Source organism: Catharus ustulatus, chromosome 31 (assembly GCF_009819885.2).
Source record: "Catharus ustulatus isolate bCatUst1 chromosome 31, bCatUst1.pri.v2, whole genome shotgun sequence".
Lineage (NCBI taxonomy): Eukaryota > Metazoa > Chordata > Aves > Passeriformes > Turdidae > Catharus > Catharus ustulatus.
The window spans coordinates 3,392,865-3,416,794 of NC_046251.1; the positions used below are offsets into that span (position 1 = coordinate 3,392,865).

The 23,930-nt window shown below is 50.8% G+C and overlaps 1 protein-coding gene across 1 annotated transcript; it reads right to left on the reverse strand.

Moving 5' to 3' along the window:
* Positions 1–5,924: 5,924 nt before the first annotated feature.
* LOC117008980 (neurofilament medium polypeptide-like) lies at positions 5,925–13,257 on the reverse strand. Its single transcript, XM_033083125.1, has 9 exons — positions 13,184–13,257; positions 12,830–13,061; positions 11,350–11,567; positions 10,428–10,488; positions 9,734–9,829; positions 9,256–9,420; positions 9,050–9,175; positions 8,428–8,670; positions 5,925–7,478 (listed from the first exon to the last, which is right to left on the reverse strand). The coding sequence occupies exons 1-9, from the start codon at positions 13,255–13,257 to the stop codon at positions 5,925–5,927; spliced, it is 2,769 nt and encodes a 922-aa protein (XP_032939016.1).
* Positions 13,258–23,930: the final 10,673 nt, after the last annotated feature.

Genomic DNA, 23,930 nt, shown 5'->3' on the forward strand with positions numbered 1-23,930 from the left:
TGTCAGGGTTTGGGGTTTGTTCTTTGTAGTACTGAATTTCTATTTTAATTTCCCTAGTAAAGAACTGTTATTCCTAATTCCCATATCTTTGCCTGAGAGCCGCTTGATTTCAAAATTATAATAATTTGGAGGGAAGGGGTTTACATTCTCCATTTCAAAGAGAGGCTCCTGCCTTTCTTAGCAGACACCTGTCCTCCAAACTAAGACAACAATGCCTGGAGCTCCCTCCATGCAGACATTCCAAAGTGCTTCCAGAATTTGCTGCAAGGGTTTGATTTAGCCTTTGGTGGCTCCACATGGAATACATTGGGATGGGAGGGACCTTAAAGTTCATCCTGTTCCACCCCCTGCCATGGCAGGGACATCTTCCACTATCCCAGGCTGCTCCAAGCGCCATCCAGTCTGGCTCTGGACACTTCCAGGGATGGGAAATCCATTCCAGGGCCTCACCACCCTCACAGAGAAGAACTTCTTCCCAATGTCCCACCTAACCCTCCCCTCTTCCATCCCCTAACCCACCCCTTGTCCCATCACTTCTTTCCAAGTCCCTTTCCAGCTCTCTTGGAGCCCCCAATGAAGGAAAATTACCATTAAAGATCACTTTTAATCAAAATAGTTCCATAATTCCATTGACATTCTGTGGTTGTTTGTGTGGTTCTACAGCCCTTTGCAAAAGGGTCTCCACAGTGGATTTCCCAGAAATCTGGGTCTCTCCCCTGTTGCTTTGGGTGCCCAAGCCCCCAAAGAGAGACACAGGCATGCGTGATTCTTTCAACCAAAACCCCTTTATTGTTCTAAACAATTCTTTTTATAACCTCCTAAATGTATCTCTGCAAGCACTTCTATTGGTTTAAAGTTCAGGCTGTCCAGCCCTTTTCTGCCCATATTTGGCTTCTGCAGCCAGGCAGGGACTCATCGGAACAACGCCCTGTCTTTTCTAGATCTTTCTCCGGTGGGTTTATGTCCCACCAGTGTGCTTTTTCTCTACATGGCCCAGTACGAGCCAGCTTGTACTGCCACACTCCCCCTCACCCTCCTGCCCCTTCCAGGACTCTTCACAGTTGGAATTCTTTCTGAAAGAGAGGATCCTCCTTCCCTCCACCTGGGGAAAAGACATGGAATATTCCTAATGGGATTGGGACACTCCAGTTATCTCAGTGGAGTGTTGCTAAACAAGGGTGACGTTATTAAACTGAGTTTCTTGAACAAACTTTTGATGTAAAATCAGCTGCTCTGTGCTTTGTTAGAACTTTTGATTGGACTTTCTGGAAGAAATTTGGGGAACATCTTGCTTCCTGTGGTAAAAATCACCACTGAATAAGATGATAGAATCGTGGAATATCCTGAGTTGGAAGTGACACACAACAATCATCGAGTCCAACTCATGACCCTGCACAGGACAACCCCAAAATCAGATGTTGGACAAGAAATGTTTCCTCAGGTACACCCCATCTCACCTTAACTTGGGATTCCAGGGGGGAAACTGAACCAAAAGTGAGATGACACTTTCTGCTCCTTTCTTCATCTCCAACTGCAGTGCCCAAAATAAAGCTACACAGAGGATCTGCCCTCAAATCATTTAATGAGTGACTCCTGGAGGGAATGATGGAACCGAGGTGTAGCCACGTGTCCTGGCTGACTGGTCAGACCAGACCTAAAGGATTTGGCCCTAAACTCCATTTTTACAGCAGACAAGCTGCATTTGTCATTCTTTTCCAGCCACCTTCTTCCACTTTTTCACTTTTTCCAGGAGCTTTTTCCTGGATCAGACTTCCATGAATTCATTTATATGGAAAGTTATATCAAACATCTCATCAGAGACATCAGAGTCCTGCCTTCTCCCAGACCAAAACAAACACAGCAGACAAGGTTTCAAGCTTTTAGTTGCCAAAGATAAAGGTTCCAGACAGCCAGAGATTAAAAGTTCTGAGAAAGCCCAAGGAAGGGACACCATCACAACATCAGCATCCAGCAGAGGAGTGGGATGGAGAGTCCAGGGATGGTTGTGCAGGAAGAGCTCAGGATGGCACACTGCCCATCCAGACCAGTGGTGGCAGCAGGAAAGTCCCACTGCCCCTGACAGTGAGGGAACGGCTTCATCCCGTTCCACTGGTGAGATTTTGCATCCAAGTGTTACTTGTGGGCAGCATCTCCAGAAGAACCTGAGCCGCTTCCGTAGGCAGACCAGTAACCTGGGCTTGGAGAAGACCACCCTCCTCCGGAGTGGTATTCCTCAGTCTCTTCTCTGCAGCTGGGTGTCCCATCCCCACAGGTACCACTTTCATAATAACATTCCCCTCCAGAGCAATCCCAACCTCCTTCCCCCACAGTGCCAGGGCTGCAGGTGCCAGCGGAACCTGATCCCCAGCCTCTGGAGATAGAGCTTCCTCCTCCTCCAGAGAATGATCCTCTCCTGCCTGAGCTTCCTCCTCCATATCCAGAGCCTCCTCCATATCCAGAGCCTCCCCCATATCCTGAACCTCCTTCACAGCCTGAGCCCCATTCTCCCCCACCAACGCACCCACCACTGCCATAACTGGATCCTTCATGACCAGAGCTTCCTCCCCCTCCAGAGATGGACCCTCTCCTGCCTGAGCTTCCTCCTCCATACCCTGAGCCTCCCCCATATCCAGACCCTCCTCCAAACCCTGAACCTCCTTCTCCTCCACCAATGCAGCCACCAGAGCTAGAGCCTCCACTGCCAGAGCTTCCTCCATACCCAGAGCTGATTCCTCCTCCAGAGCTGCTCCCACCACCACCAGAGCCTGATCCCAACCCTCCAGAGCTGTGACCACCTCCAGAGATGGAGCCTCTCCTGCCAGAGCCACCTCCATACCCTGAGCTACCTCCATATCCTGAGCCTCCTTCTCCGCCAGAGATGGACCCACCACTGCCATAACTGGATCCTCCATGACCAGAGCTTCCTCCACCTCCAGAGATGGAGCCTCTCCTGCTGGAGCTTCCTCCATACCCTGAGCCTCCTTCTCCACCACCAATGCAGCCACCACTGCCATAACTAGATCCACCACTGCCTGAGCTTCCTCCTCCTCCACCTCCAGAGATGGAGCCTCTCCTGCTGGAGCTTCCTCCATACCCTGAGCTCCCTCCATACCCTGAGCCTCCTTCTCCTCCAGCAATGCAACCGCCAGTGCCATAACTGGATCCTCCATGACCGGAGCTTCCTCCTCCCCCGGAGATGGAGCCTCTCCTGCCAGAACTGCTCCAGCCTCCAGAGCTCATCCCTCCACTGTGGGGGCTGCACCCACCACTGCCAGAGCCATAACCACCAGAGCTATGACCACCTCCAGACGTGGAGCCTCTCCTGCTGGAGCTTCCTCCGTACCCTGACCCTCCTCCATACCCTGAGCCTCCTTCTCCTCCACCCATGCAGCCACCACTGCCATAACTGGATCCTCCACTGCCTGAGCTTCCTCCTCCTCCACCTCCAGAGATGGAGCCTCTCCTGCCAGAGCTTCCTCCTCCATACCCTGAGCTCCCTCCATACCCTGAGCCTCCTTCTCCTCCACCAACACACCCACCGCTGCCATAACTGGATCCTCCATGACCAGAGCTTCCTCCACCTCCAGACGTGGAGCCTCTCCTGCCAGAACTGCTCCAGCCTCCAGAGCTCATCCCTCCACTGTGGGGGCTGCACCCACCACTGCCAGAGCCATAACCACCAGAGCTATGACCACCTCCAGACGTGGAGCCTCTCCTGCCTGAGCTTCCTCCATAACCTGAACCTCCTTCTCCTCCACCAATGCAGCCACCAGAGCTTGATCCTCCACTGCCGGAGCTTCCTCCATACCCAGAGCTGATTCCTCCTCCAGAACTGCTCCCACCACCACCAGAGCCTGATCCCAACCCTCCAGAGCTGTGACCACCTCCAGAGATGGAGCCTCTCCTGCTGGAGCTTCCTCCATACCCTGAGCTCCCTCCATACCCTGAGCCTCCTTCTCCCCCACCAATGCAACCGCCAGTGCCATAACTGGATCCTCCATGACCAGAGCTTCCTCCTCCCCCGGAGATGGAGCCTCTCCTGCCAGAACTGCTCCAGCCTCCAGAGCTCATCCCTCCACTGTGGGGGCTGCACCCACCACTGCCAGAGCCATAACCACCAGAGCTATGACCACCTCCAGACGTGGAGCCTCTCCTGCCAGAGCTTCCTCCGTACCCTGAGCTCCCTCCATACCCTGAGCCTCCTTCTCCTCCACCCATGCAGCCACCACTGCCATAACTGGATCCTCCACTGCCATAACTGGATCCTCCACTGCCATAACTGGATCCTCCACTGCCTGAGCTTCCTCCTCCTCCACCTCCAGAGATGGAGCCTCTCCTGCCAGAGCTTCCTCCTCCATACCCTGAGCCTCCTTCTCCTCCACCAACACACCCACCGCTGCCATAACTGGATCCTCCATGACCGGAGCTTCCTCCACCTCCAGACATGGAGCCTCTCCTGCCAGAACTGCTCCAGCCTCCAGAGCTCATCCCTCCACTGTGGGGGCTGCACCCACCACTGCCAGAGCCATAACCACCAGAGCTATGACCACCTCCAGACGTGGAGCCTCTCCTGCCTGAGCTTCCTCCATAACCTGAACCTCCTTCTCCTCCACCAATGCAGCCACCAGAGCTTGATCCTCCACTGCCGGAGCTTCCTCCATACCCTGAGCCTCCTTCTCCACCACCAATGCAACCGCCAGTGCCATAACTGGATCCACCACTGCCATAACTGGATCCTCCACTCCCTGAGCTTCCTCCTCCTCCTCCACCTCCAGAGATGGAGCCTCTCCTGCCAGAGCTTCCTCCATACCCTGACCCTCCTCCATACCCTGAACCTCCTTCTCCCCCACAGATGGACCCACCACTGCCATAACTGGACCCTCTGTGACCTATGCTTCCTCCTCCTTCTCCTCCACCTCCAGACATGGATCCTCTCTTGCCAGAGCTGCTCCCACCTCCAGAGCTCATCCCCCCACTTTGCGGGCTGCAACTGCTGCTCCCAGAGCTGGATCCGTAACCACCGGAGCTCTGGCCACCTCCAGACATGGAACCTCCACTGCTTGAACTTCCTTGTCCTCCACCTCCAGACATGGATCCTCTCCTTCCTGAACTGCTCCCACCTCCAGAGCTCATGCCCCCACTTTGGGGGCTGCATCTCCCAGAGCTGGAGCCCCATCCTCCAGAGCTCTGGCCACCTCCAGACATGGAGCCTCCACTGCTTGAACTTCCTTGTCCTCCACTTCCAGACATGGATCCTCTCCTTCCTGAACTGCTCCCACCTCCAGAGCTCATGCCCCCACTTTGGGGACTGCATCTCCCAGAGCTGGAGCCCCATCCTCCAGAGCTCTGGCCACCTCCAGACATGGAGCCTCCATGACATGAACTTCCCTGTCCTCCACTTCCAGACATGGATCCTCTCCTTCCTGAACTGCTCCCACCTCCAGAGCTCATGCCCCCACTTTGGGGGCTGCATCTCCCAGAGCTGGAGCCCCATCCTCCAGAGCTCTGGCCACCTCCAGACATGGAGCCTCCATGACATGAACTTCCCTGTCCTCCACTTCCAGACATGGATCCTCTCCTTCCTGAACTGCTTCCACCTCCAGAGCTCATGCCCCCACTTTGGGGACTGCATCTCCCAGAGCTGGAGCCCCATCCTCCAGAGCTCTGGCCACCTCCAGACATGGAGCCTCCATGACATGAACTTCCCTGTCCTCCACTTCCAGACATGGATCCTCTCCTTCCTGAACTGCTCCCACCTCCAGAGCTCATGCCCCCACTTTGGGGGCTGCATCTCCCAGAGCTGGAGCCCCATCCTCCAGAGCTCTGGCCACCTCCAGACATGGAGCCTCCATGACATGAACTTCCCTGTCCTCCACTTCCAGACATGGATCCTCTCCTTCCTGAACTGCTCCCACCTCCAGAGCTCATGCCCCCACTTTGGGGGCTGCATCTCCCAGAGCTGGAGCCCCATCCTCCAGAGCTCTGGCCACCTCCAGACATGGAGCCTCCACTGCTTGAACTACCTCCCCCATATCCTGAACCCTTCCCTCCTCCAGAACTTGACCCACCTCCACCAGAGCTGGACCCCCACCCTCCAGAGCTGCTGCCACCCTTGGACATGGAGCCTCCACTACCTGAACTGGATCCCCCACCAGAACTTGAACCTTTCCCTCCTCCAGACATGGATCCTCCACCACCACCACCAGAGCTGCTGCTGCCTTTTGACATGGAGCCTCCACTGCCAGAACTTCCGCCTCCCCCATATCCTGAACCCTTCCCTCCTCCACAACTTGACCCACCTCCACCAGAGCTAGACCCCCACCCTCCAGAGCTGCTGCCACCCTTGGACATGGAGCCTCCTCCACCTGAGCTTCCTCCTCCACAGATGGAACCTCCTCCACCAGAGCTGCTGCTGCCCTTGGACATGGAGCCTCCTCCACCTGAGCTTCCTCCTCCACAGATGGACCCTCCACTTCCAGAGCTGCTGCTGCCCTTGGACATGGAGCCTCCTCCACCTGAGCTTCCTCCTCCTCCACAGATGGAGCCTCCTCCACCAGAGCTGCTGCTTCCCTTGGACATGGAGCCTCCTCCACCTGAGCTTCCTCCTCCTCCATATCCTGATCCTTTTCCTCCTCCACAATTTGACCCACCTCCACCAGAGCTGGAACCCCACCCTCCAGAGCTGCTGCCACCCTTGGACATGGAGCCTCCACTACCTGAACTGGATCCCCCACCAGAACCTGAACCTTTCCCTCCTCCAGACATGGATCCTCCACCACCACCAGAGCTGCTGCTGCCTTTTGACATGGAGCCTCCACTGCCAGAGCTTCCGCCTCCTCCATATCCTGAACCCTTCCCTCCTCCACAACTTGACCCACCTCCACCAGAGCTAGACCCCCACCCTCCAGAGCTGCTGCCACCCTTGGACATGGAGCCTCCTCCACCTGAGCTTCCTCCTCCACAGATGGACCCTCCACTTCCAGAGCTGCTGCTGCCCTTGGACATGGAGCCTCCTCCACCTGAGCTTCCTCCTCCTCCACAGATGGATCCTCCTCCACCAGAGCTGCTGCCACCCTTGGACATGGAGCCTCCTCCACCAGAGCTGCTGCTGCCCTTGGACATGGAGCCTCCTCCACCTGAGCTCCCTCCTCCTCCACAGATGGAGCCTCCTCCACCAGAGCTGCTGCTGCCCTTGGACATGGAGCCTCCTCCACCTGAGCTTCCTCCTCCACAGATGGACCCTCCACTTCCAGAGCTTCCTCCTCCTCCATATCCTGAGCCTTTTCCTCCTCCAGAAATGGACCCACCTCCACCAGAGCTGGATCCCCACCCTCCAGAGCTGCTGCCACCCTTGGACATGGAGCCTCCTCCTCCTGAGCTTCCTCCTCCTCCATATCCTGAGCCTTTTCCTCCTCCAGAGATGGACCCACCTCCACCAGAGCTGGACCCCCACCCTCCAGAGCTTCCACCTTTTCCCCCTCCAGAGATGGACCCACCTCCACCAGAGCTGGACCCCCACCCTCCAGAGCTTACACCTTTTCCCCCTCCAGAGACTGGCCCTTTCATTCTGCTCCCACTTGTACCATCAGAGCACATTCTCCCCTTCACACTTGTTATGCCTCCAAAGACTCCAGGAGCTCTGGGATTGTGGTCAATGACACCTGCAAGAAATTGAAGTTAAGTTCTATTTATTCTTTTTACCCCAAAAAAAGGCAGAGCAAGGCTGATTTAAGCATCATCCTTTCAACACTGGTGGTCATGGACTTATCTTTGAAGGGGCCAACAAGCATCTGCCTTAGTAGAGATTAACCTATGGAATATTTTATCATTTTTCTGTTTTTTTTAGCTTTTTTAAAAACATAATTTATGTCTTATTCCAGCCACGAGCACTCAGTGCAGCCCATCCTTTACAAAGGCCAAAACTGTGTTTCTCTCTCCTTCAGCTCCTCAACTTTTCCACAAATTTTAGGACTAATTTTCATTTCCTTCCTTTCTTTCTGCCCTGCATCCAACAGACCTATGTGTTAAATGCAGTGTTTCTCATTTCCTCCAATAGGAATTAGCCAATAATTCTAAAGCCAGTTCTTATATTAATGTGTGTTCACAAACCTCCCTTTGCATCCTTTCCTGTATTAAGATGGGAACTGGGATAGTTTGTTTCAATGGTGTCAAGACCAAAAAGTAGGATCTGTTTTCTTTAAAAAACCCTGAGAAAATCCTTGAGCTACTCACAGATCGTGGCTGGTGATCCTTCCTGGATCCTGTGGAGAAAAAGTGATTTTGAGGTGAAGCAGCCAATAAAATCAGAATTAAATTTCAGATTAGGCTTTATCAATGATCTGCAGAAAGGTGACTTTCCCAGGCCCAGTCCACCCCAGAGATTTCAGAGACAGATCCACGGACACTTGCTTTGTCTGGGTGTTTCACCCAGGGGGGATTTTGCCCCCACCTGTTCTCCTCCTCCTCAAGGAGTGATCGATACATGGCGATCTCAACGTCCAGGCCCAGCTTTGTGTTCAGGAGCTCCTGGTAATCGTGGACAAGCTGAGAAAGGTCTTCCTTGGCCTGTTGGAGAGCGTTTTCCAGCTCCTGGAGCTTTTCCTGGCCATCCCTGACAGCCGAGCTCCCACGGTGCTCAGCATCTTTGATGGAGTCCTGGAGGCTGGAATTCTGCAGAGGGAACAAAGGGAATGTGAGCATGTCCTGTCTGTGGATTTTATAACAGAATCATATGTATCTGTAGTCAGGAGGGAACCACAGGAATCATCAAGGCCAACTCCTATCCCAGCACAGGAAAACCCCCAAATCCCATAATTTTCACACCCTCAAAAGGCTTTCCTCAGTGACAGAACACCCAAAATGCATTAGACTGGGTAAATTCACACAATTAAACCCCAGTATAGATCCCACAAAGCTAAGTCTGCTTCATTTGGAAAAGAAAACTCCATCCCCAGGTTTGCCTCCAAACGACTGGCTGCCACATTCTGCGCTGAGATCCCATGGAAAAGGGGCATAAACCATTTAGTCCTGCTGGAAATATCAGTTTTACCCTTTTCCTTGCGATTTCGATTTCTGGTTGGAGTCTTTGGATCTGCCTGGCAAGCTCCTGGATTTCCTGGTGGCTGTTCCTCAGCTGCTCTCGTTGATTCACCCACATGTTCTGCAGGTCCTGGTACTGATGGGAAGAGGACACAACACGTTTTTGGTTTCTTTTCCAAGGAGATTTGTGTTCCTGTTTCCCTGGTGTCCACTCACCCTGCCCCGGTACATGGCGTCCACTTCAGCTGTGCTCCTATGGGCCAGCCCCTCATATTCCTGCCTGACCTCCTCGATGATTCCATCCATGTTCAGGTCCCTGTGGTTGTCCATGGACAAAACAACGTCAGTGTTCCCAACAACCGTTTGCAGCTGGGACAGCTCCTGCATGGAAAACCAGGTTAGGGATTTTAACAGTCTTTGTGGTCAGTCCAGGTCTTTGTGAGGAAAAAATGGGACCTGGTGGCCAATTTCCCACTGGAATTTCCCCACCTGCAGCCCCCAGGTACCACTGTACCCCCACCACTTGTAATTTTCAAGGTCTTCCAGCCTTCAGGAGACACCAGACCCCTTTTCATTCACAAAAGGCCAAGGATAGTTAATTCTCCAAGACAAAGAACCCCACCCAAGCAAAATTTCTGGGGATATCCAGAAGGCGTGTCCTTCAAGACCTGAGGGTAAGATTTTAATCACTCACAGCTTCATATAAACACCGGAGGAACTCCAGCTGCTGCCTCAGGATATCCACTCGGACATCAAACTCCATTTTTCCCATGTAGGCATTATCCAGTTCCTGTAAAAAAACCAAAAACCATTGGAATATTTGCATTTTGTTGATTCAAATGCTCCACTGAATTGCAATTCTTGGGCTATTTTCATAAAGCCTTCATTTCTGGGATTAAATGATGGCCTAGAGATCTCAGATTTCATGTGAAAATCAATGAGAACAAGGGAAAAGTGTTTAAGATTTAAAAAATAGCTGGGAAATGAGTACCACAACTTCAGCAATAAATCTGCTGCTGGGGAGCATGAGAAATGGAAAAGCACCATTTTTATTTGTACTTCTAGAAAAAGTTGCCTAAATTTTCTCTTCACAGATAGTTTCATTTTTCTAAGCCATCTGCAGACATTATTTGACATAATAACAATTCCACCTGGATTGAGATTGAGTGAATAGGGAAAAACATGCACTTTTTAGATATTTGTCCTACAAAGGACCAACTCATTCTCTAGAGGAAACAGTCCCTCATCAGTCTTCTGGATTTCAGTTCTTTTGGTTAAAATTAGACAAAGCTCAGAAAGAACTTCAGCTTTTGAGAGCCTTGACAACCACCCAGATATTGTTTCATTTCCAAGGCTTTGATTTTGCTCAGGGTCTCAGGTTAATTCACCTTTTTAAGCTCCACAAACTCCTCCTCCTTGGCAGTGCGTTTGTTGATCTCATCCTCGAATCTGGGGGACAGAAGGAGGTAGATTATTATCTATTATATCTATTATATCTATTATATCTATTATATCTATTATACCTATTATACCTATTATATCTATTATTTATTACACCTATTAGCTATTATCTATTATCTATTATCTATTATATCTATTATCTATTATATCTATTATACCTATTATCTATTATATATATTTTATCTATTATCTATTATTTATTTTCTTATCTATTTTCAATCAATATATTTAATCTATCTATTATCTTTAATTATTGATCTTAATTTTTAAGTCAAGTGGACCAGTAAACAACAGAATCACTGAAATACTGAATGTGGTGAGTTTTCATTTCACTTTAATTGCAATTTCTGGCAAGATGCAAACCCTCTGCAAAAGAGCACTAAAGCAGAACAAAAAATGGGGTCACTACAGATCAGTTCTAAATTTAGTAATTCTGAACTAAACTTTCCACTTTTCAGAGTTGTGGGTGGACATAAATTATCTAAGCCAGAAAAGGTGACAACTGTTCCCAACTTGACCCCGAGCTCAGCTCTGTACGTCCCCACCAGGGCCCCAGTGGAATCTGGGTCACTCACTGCTAGGGGCTGAGAAAGATGAGGAGGAGTCTGGGAAGGAAAAAGGGTGGGAGAGATCATCACAAACTTTGATTTTCCTCTCATTTTTGGGAGTTCAACCCTTACCAAACTCTTCCAGCATCAAAGCCAAGCCCTGTAATGAACCTGCAGCAGAGCAAGGCTAAGAAACTCCAAACTCCTGCAGATGCAAAGCTGAGCTTTGCCATCTAAGGGCACAATGAGCATCACCTGGGAAAATCCCAACACCTGTTGTCCCAGATTTGTGACTATTCACCTGTTTTTATAATCCTCAACAAGCTGGAGCATGTTGTAGGCTTCAGGATCCAGCTGCTCCTTCTGGCTCTGGAGCGTCTCGAGCTGCCGCTGCAGGTTGGTGACATAGGACTGGAAGAAGTTGTTGATGTTCCTGCTCTCCTGGGGGCCAGAGCTTTGCTGCTGCAGAAGTTCCCACTTGGCCAAGAGTGCCTGATTCTGGCGCTCCAGACATTGAACCTGGAAGGGAAAGAAGATCCGGAGGGGCAGCATGTCTCCAGCTGGAATCTCTGCCATGGAGACAGGCTGGGAGAGCTAGAAGGGTTAACCTGGAGAGAAGAAGGGAAAGGAGACCTTGGAGGCCCTTCCAGTGCCTAAAGGGACTCCAGGAGAGCTGGAGGGGGACTTGGGACAGGAGCCTGGAGGGACAGGACACAGGGAATGGCTTCCCACTGCCAGAGGGCAGCGATGGATGGGATATTGGGAAGGAATTCCTGGCTGTGAGGGTGGGGAGGCCCTGGAATGGATTTCCCAGGGGATGGCCCATTCCTGGAAGGCTCCATGACCAGGCTGGATGGGCCATGGAGCAGAGTGGTCTAGTAGAAGGTGTCCCTGCCCATGGCAAGAACAGGATGAGCTTTAATGTCCCTTCCATCCCCAATCACTCCATTTCTGTAATACTGACCAGGTGATAACCTGGACACCCAAAAGTTTAGGAGAGAAAGAAGAGTCCCAGACACGCTTATTTTTCAGCATTATGGAATTTTAAACCTCCTCAGTGTGATTAAAACCTCCTAACTAACACCTCCTGAAACAGGAAACTCTGAAATCTCCACAGGGAACAGAGAGATGCAGAGACAGAGACATCTCCTGAATATCACCAGAGTGGAAGAGCTTTCGTGGCTGGTTTGAGCAGAAGCAGAAGAGAAGACAAAACTGGAGAGGGAAAGTCATGAAAGAGCTGAAGAAGGACCACCTAGTAGAGAGCAGGGCTTCCAAATGAAGAAGTGATTTGTTTAATAGTTCAGAGAAATTGAATTCACTTGCAATTTCTGGCAAGTGCAAGCCCCTGCAAGAAGTGGCACTAAAACAGTCTGTTGTTGAAAGGTTTGTCTTTGCTTGAGAAAAAAAATATAAACTCATCAAGATGTCCAAGTCCATCACCCATTTTTCCTGCTGGCATCAACAACCTCCAGGCACCAGAATACAGGAATATATATGCCCAGAAACCCCTTTCCTCAAAAGAGGAGTGAGTCAATGTGCCAGTGACATCCTGGCAGTTTATTGTCCTGCCACAAAAGGCAACTCTGAGATCTTTATCCCAAGGCAAACAGTGATTCACACAGCGTCTTTCACAGTGACCCATTGTGAGCAGCCTGTGGGAATTCAGCCAATGCTGGGATTTTTGGGGGGCAGAAAATGGAACACGAATGGAACCCTGTGACTCACACCTACCTTATACCTCCCCCTTCCCAGACAGCAGCACAGAGATCAGGACTCACCTTCTCAATGAATGATGCAAATTTGTTGTTGAGAGCTTTGATCTGCTCCTTCTCGTCTGAGCACGCTCGCTGGAACTCGGGGTCCACCTGGAGCTGTATTGGCCGCAGCAGGGTGGTGTTGACATGGACCTCCTCAATGCCTCGGAGAACTCCAGGCTGTCCCAATCCCTGTCCAGCCCCTTGCTCCCCTACTCCAAGGCCTCCTCTGAGCACCTCCCTGCCTGAACCTCCTCTGTAGGTGCCCCTAAGCCCTGTTTCACCACTTTGAAAACCTCCTACGAAATATCCTCTTCCACCAAAGCCCCTCTCAGGTTGTCTCCAGCCACCAAACCCAAGGCATCTCCCATATCTTACTCCTTCTCCTCCATAGCCTCCACCAGTGTAGACATTCCTGAACCCTCCAAGGTTGTGGAGGCTCCTGCTGCCATACCCATGCCCAAACCCTCCGAATCTCCCTTCTCCACCACCCAAGGTCCCGCAGTGAGCAGAAGAAGAACTGAAATTCCCATCCCCGTATCTGGAGAAATATCGTCTCATGGCAGCACTTCCAGGTGGGAGAGCCAGTGGAGAAGGTGGTGAAACAGGAGGAGAAATGAGAATGAAGGATCCTCAGTGACTCCGAAGGAGTATGGAAGTTCTCCTTTATACTTTCTGGAGGAGCTCATCTCCATTCCGTGGTAATTAGCAGGTCTCTAATGTTGTTATTGGGTTTGGTTCATCAGGCAGCAATTAATGGCGGGCCAGAGAGGTCAGATAAACACCAACACCAGTGGGGCAGTTGTGAAATTCCCCAAATCCTGCCTGACTCATGAGCTTTGCTGACAGATGTCCTTATCTCATTAGCCTCCATCCGTAATTACAGCTACCCCTGCTCATCCTCACAGCTCATTCTCTCCCGTATTTCCCCACCTCTTTTGGCATTTTAAGGGGCACAAGGGACTTGATGGGCCTTGGGGGTGTCTGACCTCTCTTCACCACATCACCAGGAGCACCTACTGAATCCTTTGGTTCCCATTCCTGTTCTTCTCTCATTCATTTTTATGTGGAGGATCCTTCCCTCTCCCCATCTCTGTGCCAGACCCCACCTTTCCAGTGGCCATGGACATATGGAAAAGCATTTGGGAGCTAAACCCTACTGCTGGCAGCACCACTTGGAGGCTCCAGCCTGGATTAATTTCTTGAGAAGTCATGGAGATGTGGTTCCTCCAAAACCACCTCTGGAACCACTTCCCCATGGAAAGAACCTCCTCTTTGTCCTTTGTGTGACTTTAGGAGGAGCTGAACTTCACCTGGCAGGATCCTCTTCCTCCCAAAGGATCTGGATGAAGCCAGGCTGAGAATCCATCAGTTACACAGAGGTTCTGTGGTCAGGGCTGTGCAATCCTGCCTCCATTTGGAAAGTTCCTCATAAATTCCCTAAATACAGGGTTTGTAGCTAGAGGTAATAACAGCTAGAGCTATTATTAAAACAGCTGGACTATCTCAAGGTGAACAAGGCTTTGGATGCTCAGTGAGACTTTGCTCAGCTGGAAATACAGTGTTTTCCAGAAAAACAGATGAGAAATCTGCTTTTCCCTAATAAAATCCCCTACCTCACCTTACAGAAGAAACTGCCAAACTGGTATCTCAGACCTCCCTTCTGTGCTAATTTTGTAATCAAATTTTACTCATTATCTACATTTCCTGAAAAATTTCAACCAGATTTCTAGCTGATTTCCCCCTTTCTATAAACCTGTGTAAAAATCTGACTTGGATTGAGAATTCTGTCTCCTGCAGGTATTAATGATGGTAAACATTTAAAAATCGTGTAATTTGAAGGATTTTAAAAGCAGTGGAGAGGGGAGGGAATTTCTGAAGGATACTGGAAAGGCTGGAGTGAGGTGGGGGTCTGACTCTTCTCCCATGCTATGAGTGACAGAATGAGAGGAAATGGCCTCAAATTCTGACAGGTTTAGATTGGAAACTGGGGGAAATTCCTTCCTGGAAGGGGTTGTCCAGTCCTGGCACAGCTGCCCAGGGCAGGGGTGGAGTCCCCATCCCTGGAAGTGTCCAAGTGGATGTGGCACTTGGGGACACAGTCCATGGTGGCCTTGGCAGTGCCAGGGGAACCATTGGACTTGATGATCCCAACCTAAATGGTTCTATGATTCTGAAGGGCTGGTGCTGGCTCCAGTGGGATTCCCCTCTCCACCTCTCCTCTTCCCACTTTGTGAGCATCTCATTCTGGAACTGCACTGGGCAACACTCCAGGTAATGCCCATGGATCGTGGAAGAAAGTGTTGTGACCCCAGAGAGTGAGCAGCCACAGCTCCCTGTGGAACACCAGCAAGAGAGGTGTCCATCCCAAACATCCCAAAATCCTGCCCTGTGCAGCAGCTGAAGCGAACCAGGCGTGAATTCTGAGCTTTCCACCAGCTGGAGCCCAGAGCCGGAGTGAGGAGAGCAGCCATGGAGTGAGGAGAGCATCCATGGAGTGAGGAGAGCATCCATGGGGTGAGGAGAGCATCCATGGAGTGAGGAGAGCAGCCATGGAGTGAGGAGAGCATCCATGGAGTGAGGAGAACAGCCATGGAGTGAGGAGAGCAGCCATGGAGTGAGGAGAGCAGCCATGGAGTGAGGAGAGCATCCATGGAGTGAGGAGAACAGCCATGGAGTGAGGAGAGCAGCCATGGAGTGAGGAGAGCAGCCATGGAATGAGGAGAGCATCCATGGAGTGAGGAGAGCATCCATGGGGTGAGGAGAGCAGCCATGGGGTGAGGAGAACAGCCATGGAGTGAGGAGAGCAGCCATGGGGTGAGGAGAGCATTCATGGAGTGAGGAGAGCATCCATGGAGTGAGGAGAGCAGCCATGGAGTGAGGAGAGCAGCCATGGAGTGAGGAGAGCATCCATGGGGTGAGGAGAGCATCCATGGAGTGAGGAGAACAGCCATGGAGTGAGGAGAGCATCCATGGAGTGAGGAGAGCAGCCATGGAGTGAGGAGAGCATCCATGGAGTGAGGAGAGCATCCATGGAGTGAGGAGAGCATCCATGGGGTGAGGAGAGCATCCATGGGGTGAGGAGAGCAGCCATGGAGTGAGGAGAGCAGCCATGGAGTGAGGAGAGCAGCCATCCCACCCCACGTGCCGTAATCCGGAGCGTGGGCAGCTGTTGTGATCGGAGCTGGCACTGGATCAGCCTTGGCAGCACATCCCAACCACACCTGGACCTGTCAAGCTGGCTCCAGAAACAGGGATGCATCCCAAGAGATGTCCACGCATCCTGCGGATGAGGGGGAGCTTCCTGTCATTCCTTCCTCTTTCTGACATGGCTGGGACAAAGGGATCACAGGTCCATCCATCATCCTTCCCAGGGAAATGGATTTTCACGGCACCAGGGTGTTACTTCCACAGGATCAACCTGGTTCTTTGTCTGGGGAATTTAAGGATAAATCTAAATTGCATCCCAAACCTTGATCCATTAAAACTGCCCACCTGGGCCACTTGTGCAGCTGTTGGAGCAGGGACCGAGGGCCCTCGTGTTGTTCTGCCCCTCCAAAGCAGTCCCTGGGGCAGGGGGGAAGGTGGGGAAGTTCCTCCCTGCAAAAGTCTCTGAGGCAGTGACATGAGTGTGACTTTTTTGTGAACAATGAGGGAACCAGAACAGCACCAGGATGGACATGTTGGAAACATCCAGAAATTTAGAGACAGACCCAAACTGGAGCTTTTTGAGCACAACTGGGGCAGGAACCTGCCAAACTCCACCATCCTCATCTACCTCTGTCCACCTTCAACTCAAACCCTAAATGGGACTAATGAATCCCAGTTCTCAGGCTGATACTCAAGGAAACGCCTCAACATTCCCACAGCATCATCTAAATCAGCTCGAAATAAGGCCATGGAATGGTCTGGATTGGGAGGGACCTTAAAGCTCATCCCATTCCTGCAGGAACAGCTTCCACTATCCCAGGATGCTCCAAGCTCCAGGTCTCTCCAAGCCCCGTCTAACTTGTCCTTGAGCACCTCCTGAGATGAGGGAGCCATAAACTCTTCAGGAAATAGAAATAAAAAGAACTGAAAGAAAAGAGGGGGAAAAAGAACTACAGAAAACACAAACACTAAAATTACTAAAATCCTGAGGGTGTCTCGAAAGAACAGATACTAAATAAAAATAAAGGATCCTTACAAGCCCCACTGGCAGAACAGAGTGAATAAATAGGGATATCAAAGCATTTCTGACTATTCAAGAGGTACTGCCAGAGCCATACAGTAGCACATGAAGAAATACAGTATTTAAATCTAATGACTACCCCAATGAAGGCGATAAATGAGCACTGAGAGAGATCTCTTGATCTCTAGTTGCCAAAGTTCCTGCATAATTAGGGCTCTCAGTCCCTTGGAACTGGGGCTGGGATTACACAGACACACTCATAAAAATGCCTTTAGCCCACAGACTTTCCTTTTCTCCCCCCTCCTTCCCTGGAATAACCACAACTTCTCCCTCTGGTCAGTGAAGGCAGCAAGGACTTGGAGAAGAGAAAAGAAAAAAAGGAGATAAATGGCAAAAACTTTGTATATTTTGCAGAACAAGAGGTGAAACATTGGTACTCTCCCAAAGTTTATCCCATTTTAAGCCTGAGCTTTCCCAGCTGTAAGAATATGTTGTCCTAATGATACAGATTTTCCAAAGTGGATCCCACATCCATCATTTAGGGGACAGGGAGACCAGATGGAGTTTCCCTCACACAGACCTAGAGCTGGGTGAGACTGGAAATTGCTATTAAACCACAGGAAAATAATCCCTCTATCTGGGAGTTTTTAGAATTCCATGAATTCTCAACACTTTGTGGTAAATAGGGAAGTTTCATGGTGAGAAAACTGTAACTGGAGGGGGTGTGGGAAGGCCCTAAATGGGAGGGATTTGTCCTGTGCAGACAGACAGAGCTCAGGTGGCTGGGAATGATTTTGGTGGGGGGATATCTTCTTGTGCCGTTGTTGAACAGCAGTGCCTTATGGAAACACTCGGTTGGAATTGGCAGGATGCAGGGCAGGGGGTGGAGGAGGCGAAGGGGCAGTGCTGGGTGCTCCAAACAGGGCACATAAGGAGGAACAGGACCCATCACTGGGTCACTCCATCAGGAGCTGCTCCAGAACATGAACGGAGGGAAGCAGCCAGCGAACCATGGAATTCCAGAGCAGGAGGAATGGCTCTGCTGCCACAGAGGAATTGTATTTGCAGGGGAAGGAGGGCACAGGTGGATGAAGTGGAGACCAGGATCTCTGGGGCAGCACGGAACAACCTGGTAGAGGTTGGAATTGAGTCCAAGATCCAATGAGAGCAAGGGAAGAAAAGGAGAGCAGCGTGGGAAGGGCTGGAAAGCCCTCAAAGGGCAGGAAGAGCTTCCCCAGTGCCAGAAACATCCGTGCAGGGAATGGCCACAACCTTTCCCTGTGGCAAAGGTGGGAAGACTCTGAAAGGATGAAGGAAGGGAAATGTCAAAAACATGGTTGTTTTTGCAGAAAAAAAAAAGGTGAAATGCTCTGGTGATGGCTTCAGACTGTAATTTTGGCTTTGGGAAGGCCAGAGGGAACTTTCAGGGTGGATTTTACCCAGACTGGGGAGGGAGGTCACCAGCCCCAAGTTTTGTCCCTGAGGGAGGGGGTCTCTGACAAGGCTCATTTAGGGACCAACAACCCAAAATCTGACTTTAACTTGTGATCCCGTTAACAAGGAACTGATGGTTCTTTTAATCCCTTTTAATAAATGGTTTGTGATTTGGGGTTGACAGGAAGGCAAACAGACCAGTGACATCCTCAATAACACCCCTGATATTAAATCATCAATTCGGAAAATAACAACATAATTACAACGTCGGCTAATCTCCTCTTTCCCTGACAATAATGTGAAAGTTTATTAATTAAATTGAAAATTATTTGTGAATACAAATTATTTGTGAAGTAATTTTTTCTATTGCTGTTATTATTAAAACACCGGTGAGTGGATGAAGGAGAAGCTCGTTAATTTTTTTGCTTAAATGGCGAATGCCAAATATCAGCCTCTGATCCCTGAGAGCTCCAACAGGCTGAGCGTGCTCAGAGCCTCCACACACAGCTGATGCCCTCAGGCTCGGGCGGGAGGTGCTGGAACAAGGCAGAGATGAAATCTCCAAAGGGTTTCAGAAGGAGGAGGTGGAGGAGGAAAGGTATACGACCTGCAGAGAAAAAAATATTAAAATAAGAGAAAAAAAAAAAGAGGAGGAGGAAACTGGGTGTAACTCCAGGTTAAAAACACAGGGGGACATGAGATATTTTTACTACGTGCACGTTTCTCAGCAAAAAAAGTGGTCAAAGGATGTGGCAGCCCTGATATAAATTGATTTTTATTTCTCTTAGGGCAGGATTTTGATGAGGATCTCCAGGTGACCCAACAGTCAGAGGAATCAGGAATGGCCTCTCCAGGAATTTGGAACCTTGGGAACCTCTTCACTTGGTCCCCAAGGTAACGAAGAGTCTGAGAGAGTTCAGCAGCTTCAGAAGCTGCTGTGTGAGTTGAGAATGGTTTTAATCACATCCTGTCCCACAGGAAGTTGAGCAGCTGGAGTTCACTCTGGCAGATGTTCCAAATCCGGTAAACAAGGTCATTACCGACCTCCCAGCAAGAGGGTTCCACGCTGCCTTCCCGGGCAGCGTCAGCAGCAGGTGACTGACCACACCCAGCCCCACCTGGGCTGGACTCCAAGCTCATAATCAGCCCAATCAAGGTCAGACTTTGCGATAAATTGAGTAAATCTCTCTATTGATGGATCTGAATTGCTGGGGTTGCCTCTGCAGCAGCAGAAGGAGCTGCCATGGGACAACGAGATGGGTGTGGAAAAGGTGAAGCTCCACAAAAAGCACCAAAACTGTGATGGTTCCAGAGTAAATCTCCTGCCTGAGGAGGGAAAGGTCTGAGGATGGGGTGGGGAAGGCCAGTTTGAGGGCTTCAACAGGTACAGAATCCTGGAATCTCTTGAGTTCTGGAATGGACAGACAGGGATCATCAAGTTCAACTCCTGATCTTGATCAGGAGAATCCCAACAATTCCACCAGGGTCTGAGAGCATTATCAACACAGGGAAGATGTGGAGCTGTTGGAATGAGTCCAGAGGAGGTCACGGAGCTGCTGCAGGGCTGGAGCCCCTCTGGAGCCAGGCTGGGAGAGCTGGGGGTGCTCAGCTCACTGCAGGAAGAGCTCAGAGCCCTGCCAGGGCCTGAAGGGGCTCCAGAGAGCTGGGGAGGGACTGGGGACAGGGGATGGAGGGACAGGACACAGGGAATGGATTCCACTGCAGAGGGAAGGGTTAGATTGGATGCTGGGAATTAGGAATGGATTTCCCAGAGGATGCCCTATGAAAAGCAATCCAGGTGAGGGCTCAACTCCTTGGCCAGCAGCCCAACCTTTACTCCAGGGGTTCACAAACACCTGCAGAGTCCCCCCAAAAGTGGGAGAACTCATTCAGAGAGAAGTCTTGTGGGAGAGGAGGGAGGGAGGCAGCTCCAAGGCCCCCAGGGCCAGCAGAAGGTCCTTGTCCAAGGCTGATACGCAGAGCAGTTCCCATTTCACCTGATTCTTGCCCCAAATCAAATCCTGAATGGATCAGATTCAGCAGAAGATCCCCAGCCCAGAGAGACCCACCACAAACATGGGCACAACCCAGCTCTGTCGCCTTCCTCCTGATTGTGAGCCAGAGTCATGACCTGGAACAGTGGTGGGTTTGTACCCAAGCCAAAATTCCCATCTCAGCCTGATTCACAACTTATGGGAAAATCAATTTGTCATTGAGCTGGAGGACAGTGACAGGTTCTGGTGTCAGAGCAGCACCTGGAGGTCACTGACAGGTTCAGGTGTGTCACAGCAGCTTCAGAGGACAGTGACAGGTTCAGGTGTCACAGCAGCACCTGGAGGACAGTGACATGTTCAGGTGTGTGAGGAGGGGTCTGGAGGTCCCTGACAGGTTCAGGTGTGTCACAGCAGCACCTGGAGGACAGTGACAGGTTCAGGTGTGTGAGGAGGGGTCTGGAGGTCCCTGACAGGTTCAGGTGTGTCACAGCAGCACCTGGAGGACAGTGGCAGGTTCAGGTGTCACAGCAGCACCTGGAGGCCACCAGCAGATTCAGCTGTGTCAGAGAACTTTTTCTTGCAAAGGCTCCAAACCTTCCAGTGATCCTGTGACATTTTGTGCCTGTGTCCACCCTCCAGATCAGCTGAGTCCCCAATCCACGGGAGAGGCAGAATTGATTCAACCCACACTCCAGCAGAATTGGTCAGACAATGGGGGTTTTGGGGCTGCACCTGTAAACCCTATGGAATATCATTCCACTCCAAGGACAGAACTAGGGAGTGTGGAAGGAGGATGAGGCTCAGGGAGGCACCACCATCCCAACTGAAATGGGTGGGAGGAGGAAGAGGAGGAGTGGTCTCTGTCAGCACCAGGTGTGGATGATGCAGTTGCCATAAATTGTGCAAATCCAGCTCTACCTGTCCCGGCTGGAGCTGAGGCAGCCCTGGATGGAACAGGGCTGGGAGGGAGCAGGAGGCTCCACGTTCCCAGGCAGCTCATCCAGGTCATGGGGCTGGGTGGGAGCAGCGGTTTTGTTCAGGGGAGCAGGGTCAGCATCCAGCAGGGCCCAAGTCCAGCAGGAAAAGTGCTCAGATGTCAGCTCAATCTGTCCAAGCAAAGCTGGGGTGACTATTAATTAGATGAAGGGTCCACATTTTTCTGCACAGCCACAGGTGATGCCTGGGACACAGATTCCTCTGGATCCTGGAGACTGTCAAGATTCACTCACAAGGAACTCAAGGTAGGGTCCAAAGAGAAGGACAGGAGGTCGTGGAGTACCCAGGATTAAACATCAGGAGCCCAGCATGGAAAGCAAAGGGAAGAGCTCCCCTTAGCTAAATTTCTTTGGAAGTTGCACAGCTTTGGGTACCTTTGTCAATGTATTTGCCCACAGGAGTTTTAAACCTCCTCCCAAGCCCAGATATGCTGAGGCACTGCTTCCATGAGCTGCTGATTTTGGTCTCTCTTGAGGAGATCAGAGGGTTTTCTATTTGACCTGGTTTTTTAGACCAGTCAAGTTGGAGCTGAGAAAACTGAGGGTGTTGCTTTTGAGGTGCAGGGAGGGGACCAAAGGATGTTGATTCCCACTTTTAACCTCTTTGTTCCTCAATTTGTTCCCCTGAACGTCCCATCCTCAAGATCCCAAAGGACTCCAGCTGCCCAGGAGAAGTGTGCCAGGTAAACCCCAGTCTGGAGGATTAAGAGGGAAGTCACCTCCCAGGTGACAAACCAGTGCTTCTCACAAAAGCAAATATTTCCTGCTCCCCAGGTGTCCAATGTCATCCCCCTGCAAGCCCAAACTGGGGGAGCCTCCTCCATGTTTGCACAGTGACCCACCCAGGGGAAAAAAGTATGGTGGCTCCAGAGGCCCTCCCACCATAAACATGATTAGTAACAATTAAAAACTCATTACAGCCCTAATTACAGCAAATAAAATGCCACTCAGATTAATTTCCCAAGGAGGTCATAAAATGCGGCACCGAATCGGTTCTTCCTGTGTTCTAATGCTAAAGAGGAGGAGCTCAGCCCATGCCCTGACCCCAGTGGAGCAATGACATTTCCCTGCCCTCCAACCTGGCTGCATCATCCTGTCAGGGAGTTCTGGAGAGTGAGAAGGTCCCTCCAAGCCTCATTTTCTCCAGGTGATCTCCCTTCCCAGCTCCCTCAGCTGCTCCTCAGGAGTTCTCCAGACCCTTCTCCTTGGGCTTCAGCCCTTCCCAGCTCTATTCCTGTCTCTGGACATACTCCAGCCCCCCAGTATCGTTCTTGGCATCCCTGGATGGGAGCCAGCAGCTCTCACAGTGCCCCACAGAACTGGCTAAGGGGATCCCAACCCTTTCATCCCAGCACGATGCACTTGAGCAATTTCCTTCAACTCCCTTTCTCATGAGTGCAGCAGATGGGAATGACAAACCTGACATCTCTTGGCTTCCCTCCAGGAAAAACCCAGGGAACTCAGAAAAATCTTGTGGGTTTTGGCAAGATGACTTCAGCACCTTTGGCTTCCTGGACTTCAACAGGCTGGAGATCTCTGTCCTCTCTGCCGCCTTCCCGAGGGCGTCTTCACGACTCTCCTGGGCTTTGAACCACTGGGGTCCACACCTGTCCCTGGACTGTTCCCTGGGATGAGGAAGAAGGAGATGATTTCAGGCTCTTCCCTGGGAAAAGGAAGAGGACCATGACTTTTTGGTCTTTCCCATCCCAGCCTATGAATTTTAGAATCAGAAATGTTATTTTTGACTCAAACAGGAGGATAAGACACATTGCAGCCTGGTGTAAACGTCATTCAGAAGTCGGGAGGCTGAACTGAAAGGAAATTTGGGGGTAAATAAGAAAAACAGCAAGAAAGTAACACTGGTTCAAATAAAAACAATCATTTCTTCTTTACTTTGCTCATTTAGATGACAAGGACTTGACAATACTGGTCTCCCTTTCCATATTTTATCTGCATCAGATCAGCCATAGAATCATGGAATGGTTGAAATTGGAAAGAACCTTAAATCCCATCTGGTCCCACCTCACATAACACACACTGCAGAGAAGCCAGGGCTGATTCACCTCTTGCTCCTCCCAGAGCTACAGATTAATCCAGTCAAGCATTAATCAAATTGATTTGGTTGCAATGGGATGTAATTTGGAGAGGGCTAATGACTAATCTGGCTGAGCAACCTGGAGCTCTGATGGCAGGTTCTGGGCTCTGGCTTATTCTTCCACACTGGCTTTTTTTTTTCTGTGTGAGTAATTTGTGTCCACTCAGAGCTGCCAGACCTTCCCACGGCTCACGGATGAGGAGCTGGTGTAAGAGCCCAGCCAGACAGGCAGAGGGTGCTGCTCATCCTTGTGCCAGCCCTGGGGAGGATTTACCCTCCTCACCCTGGCTCCAGCCACCCACTGGAGACTCCTCCATGGCAGGAGCTGGAATTGGATGATCACAGAATGTGGGAAGGGATCCTAACACCCACCCAGTTCCACCTCCTGCAGGGACACCTTCCATTAGACTGCTGCTCCAAGCTCCCACCCACCTCC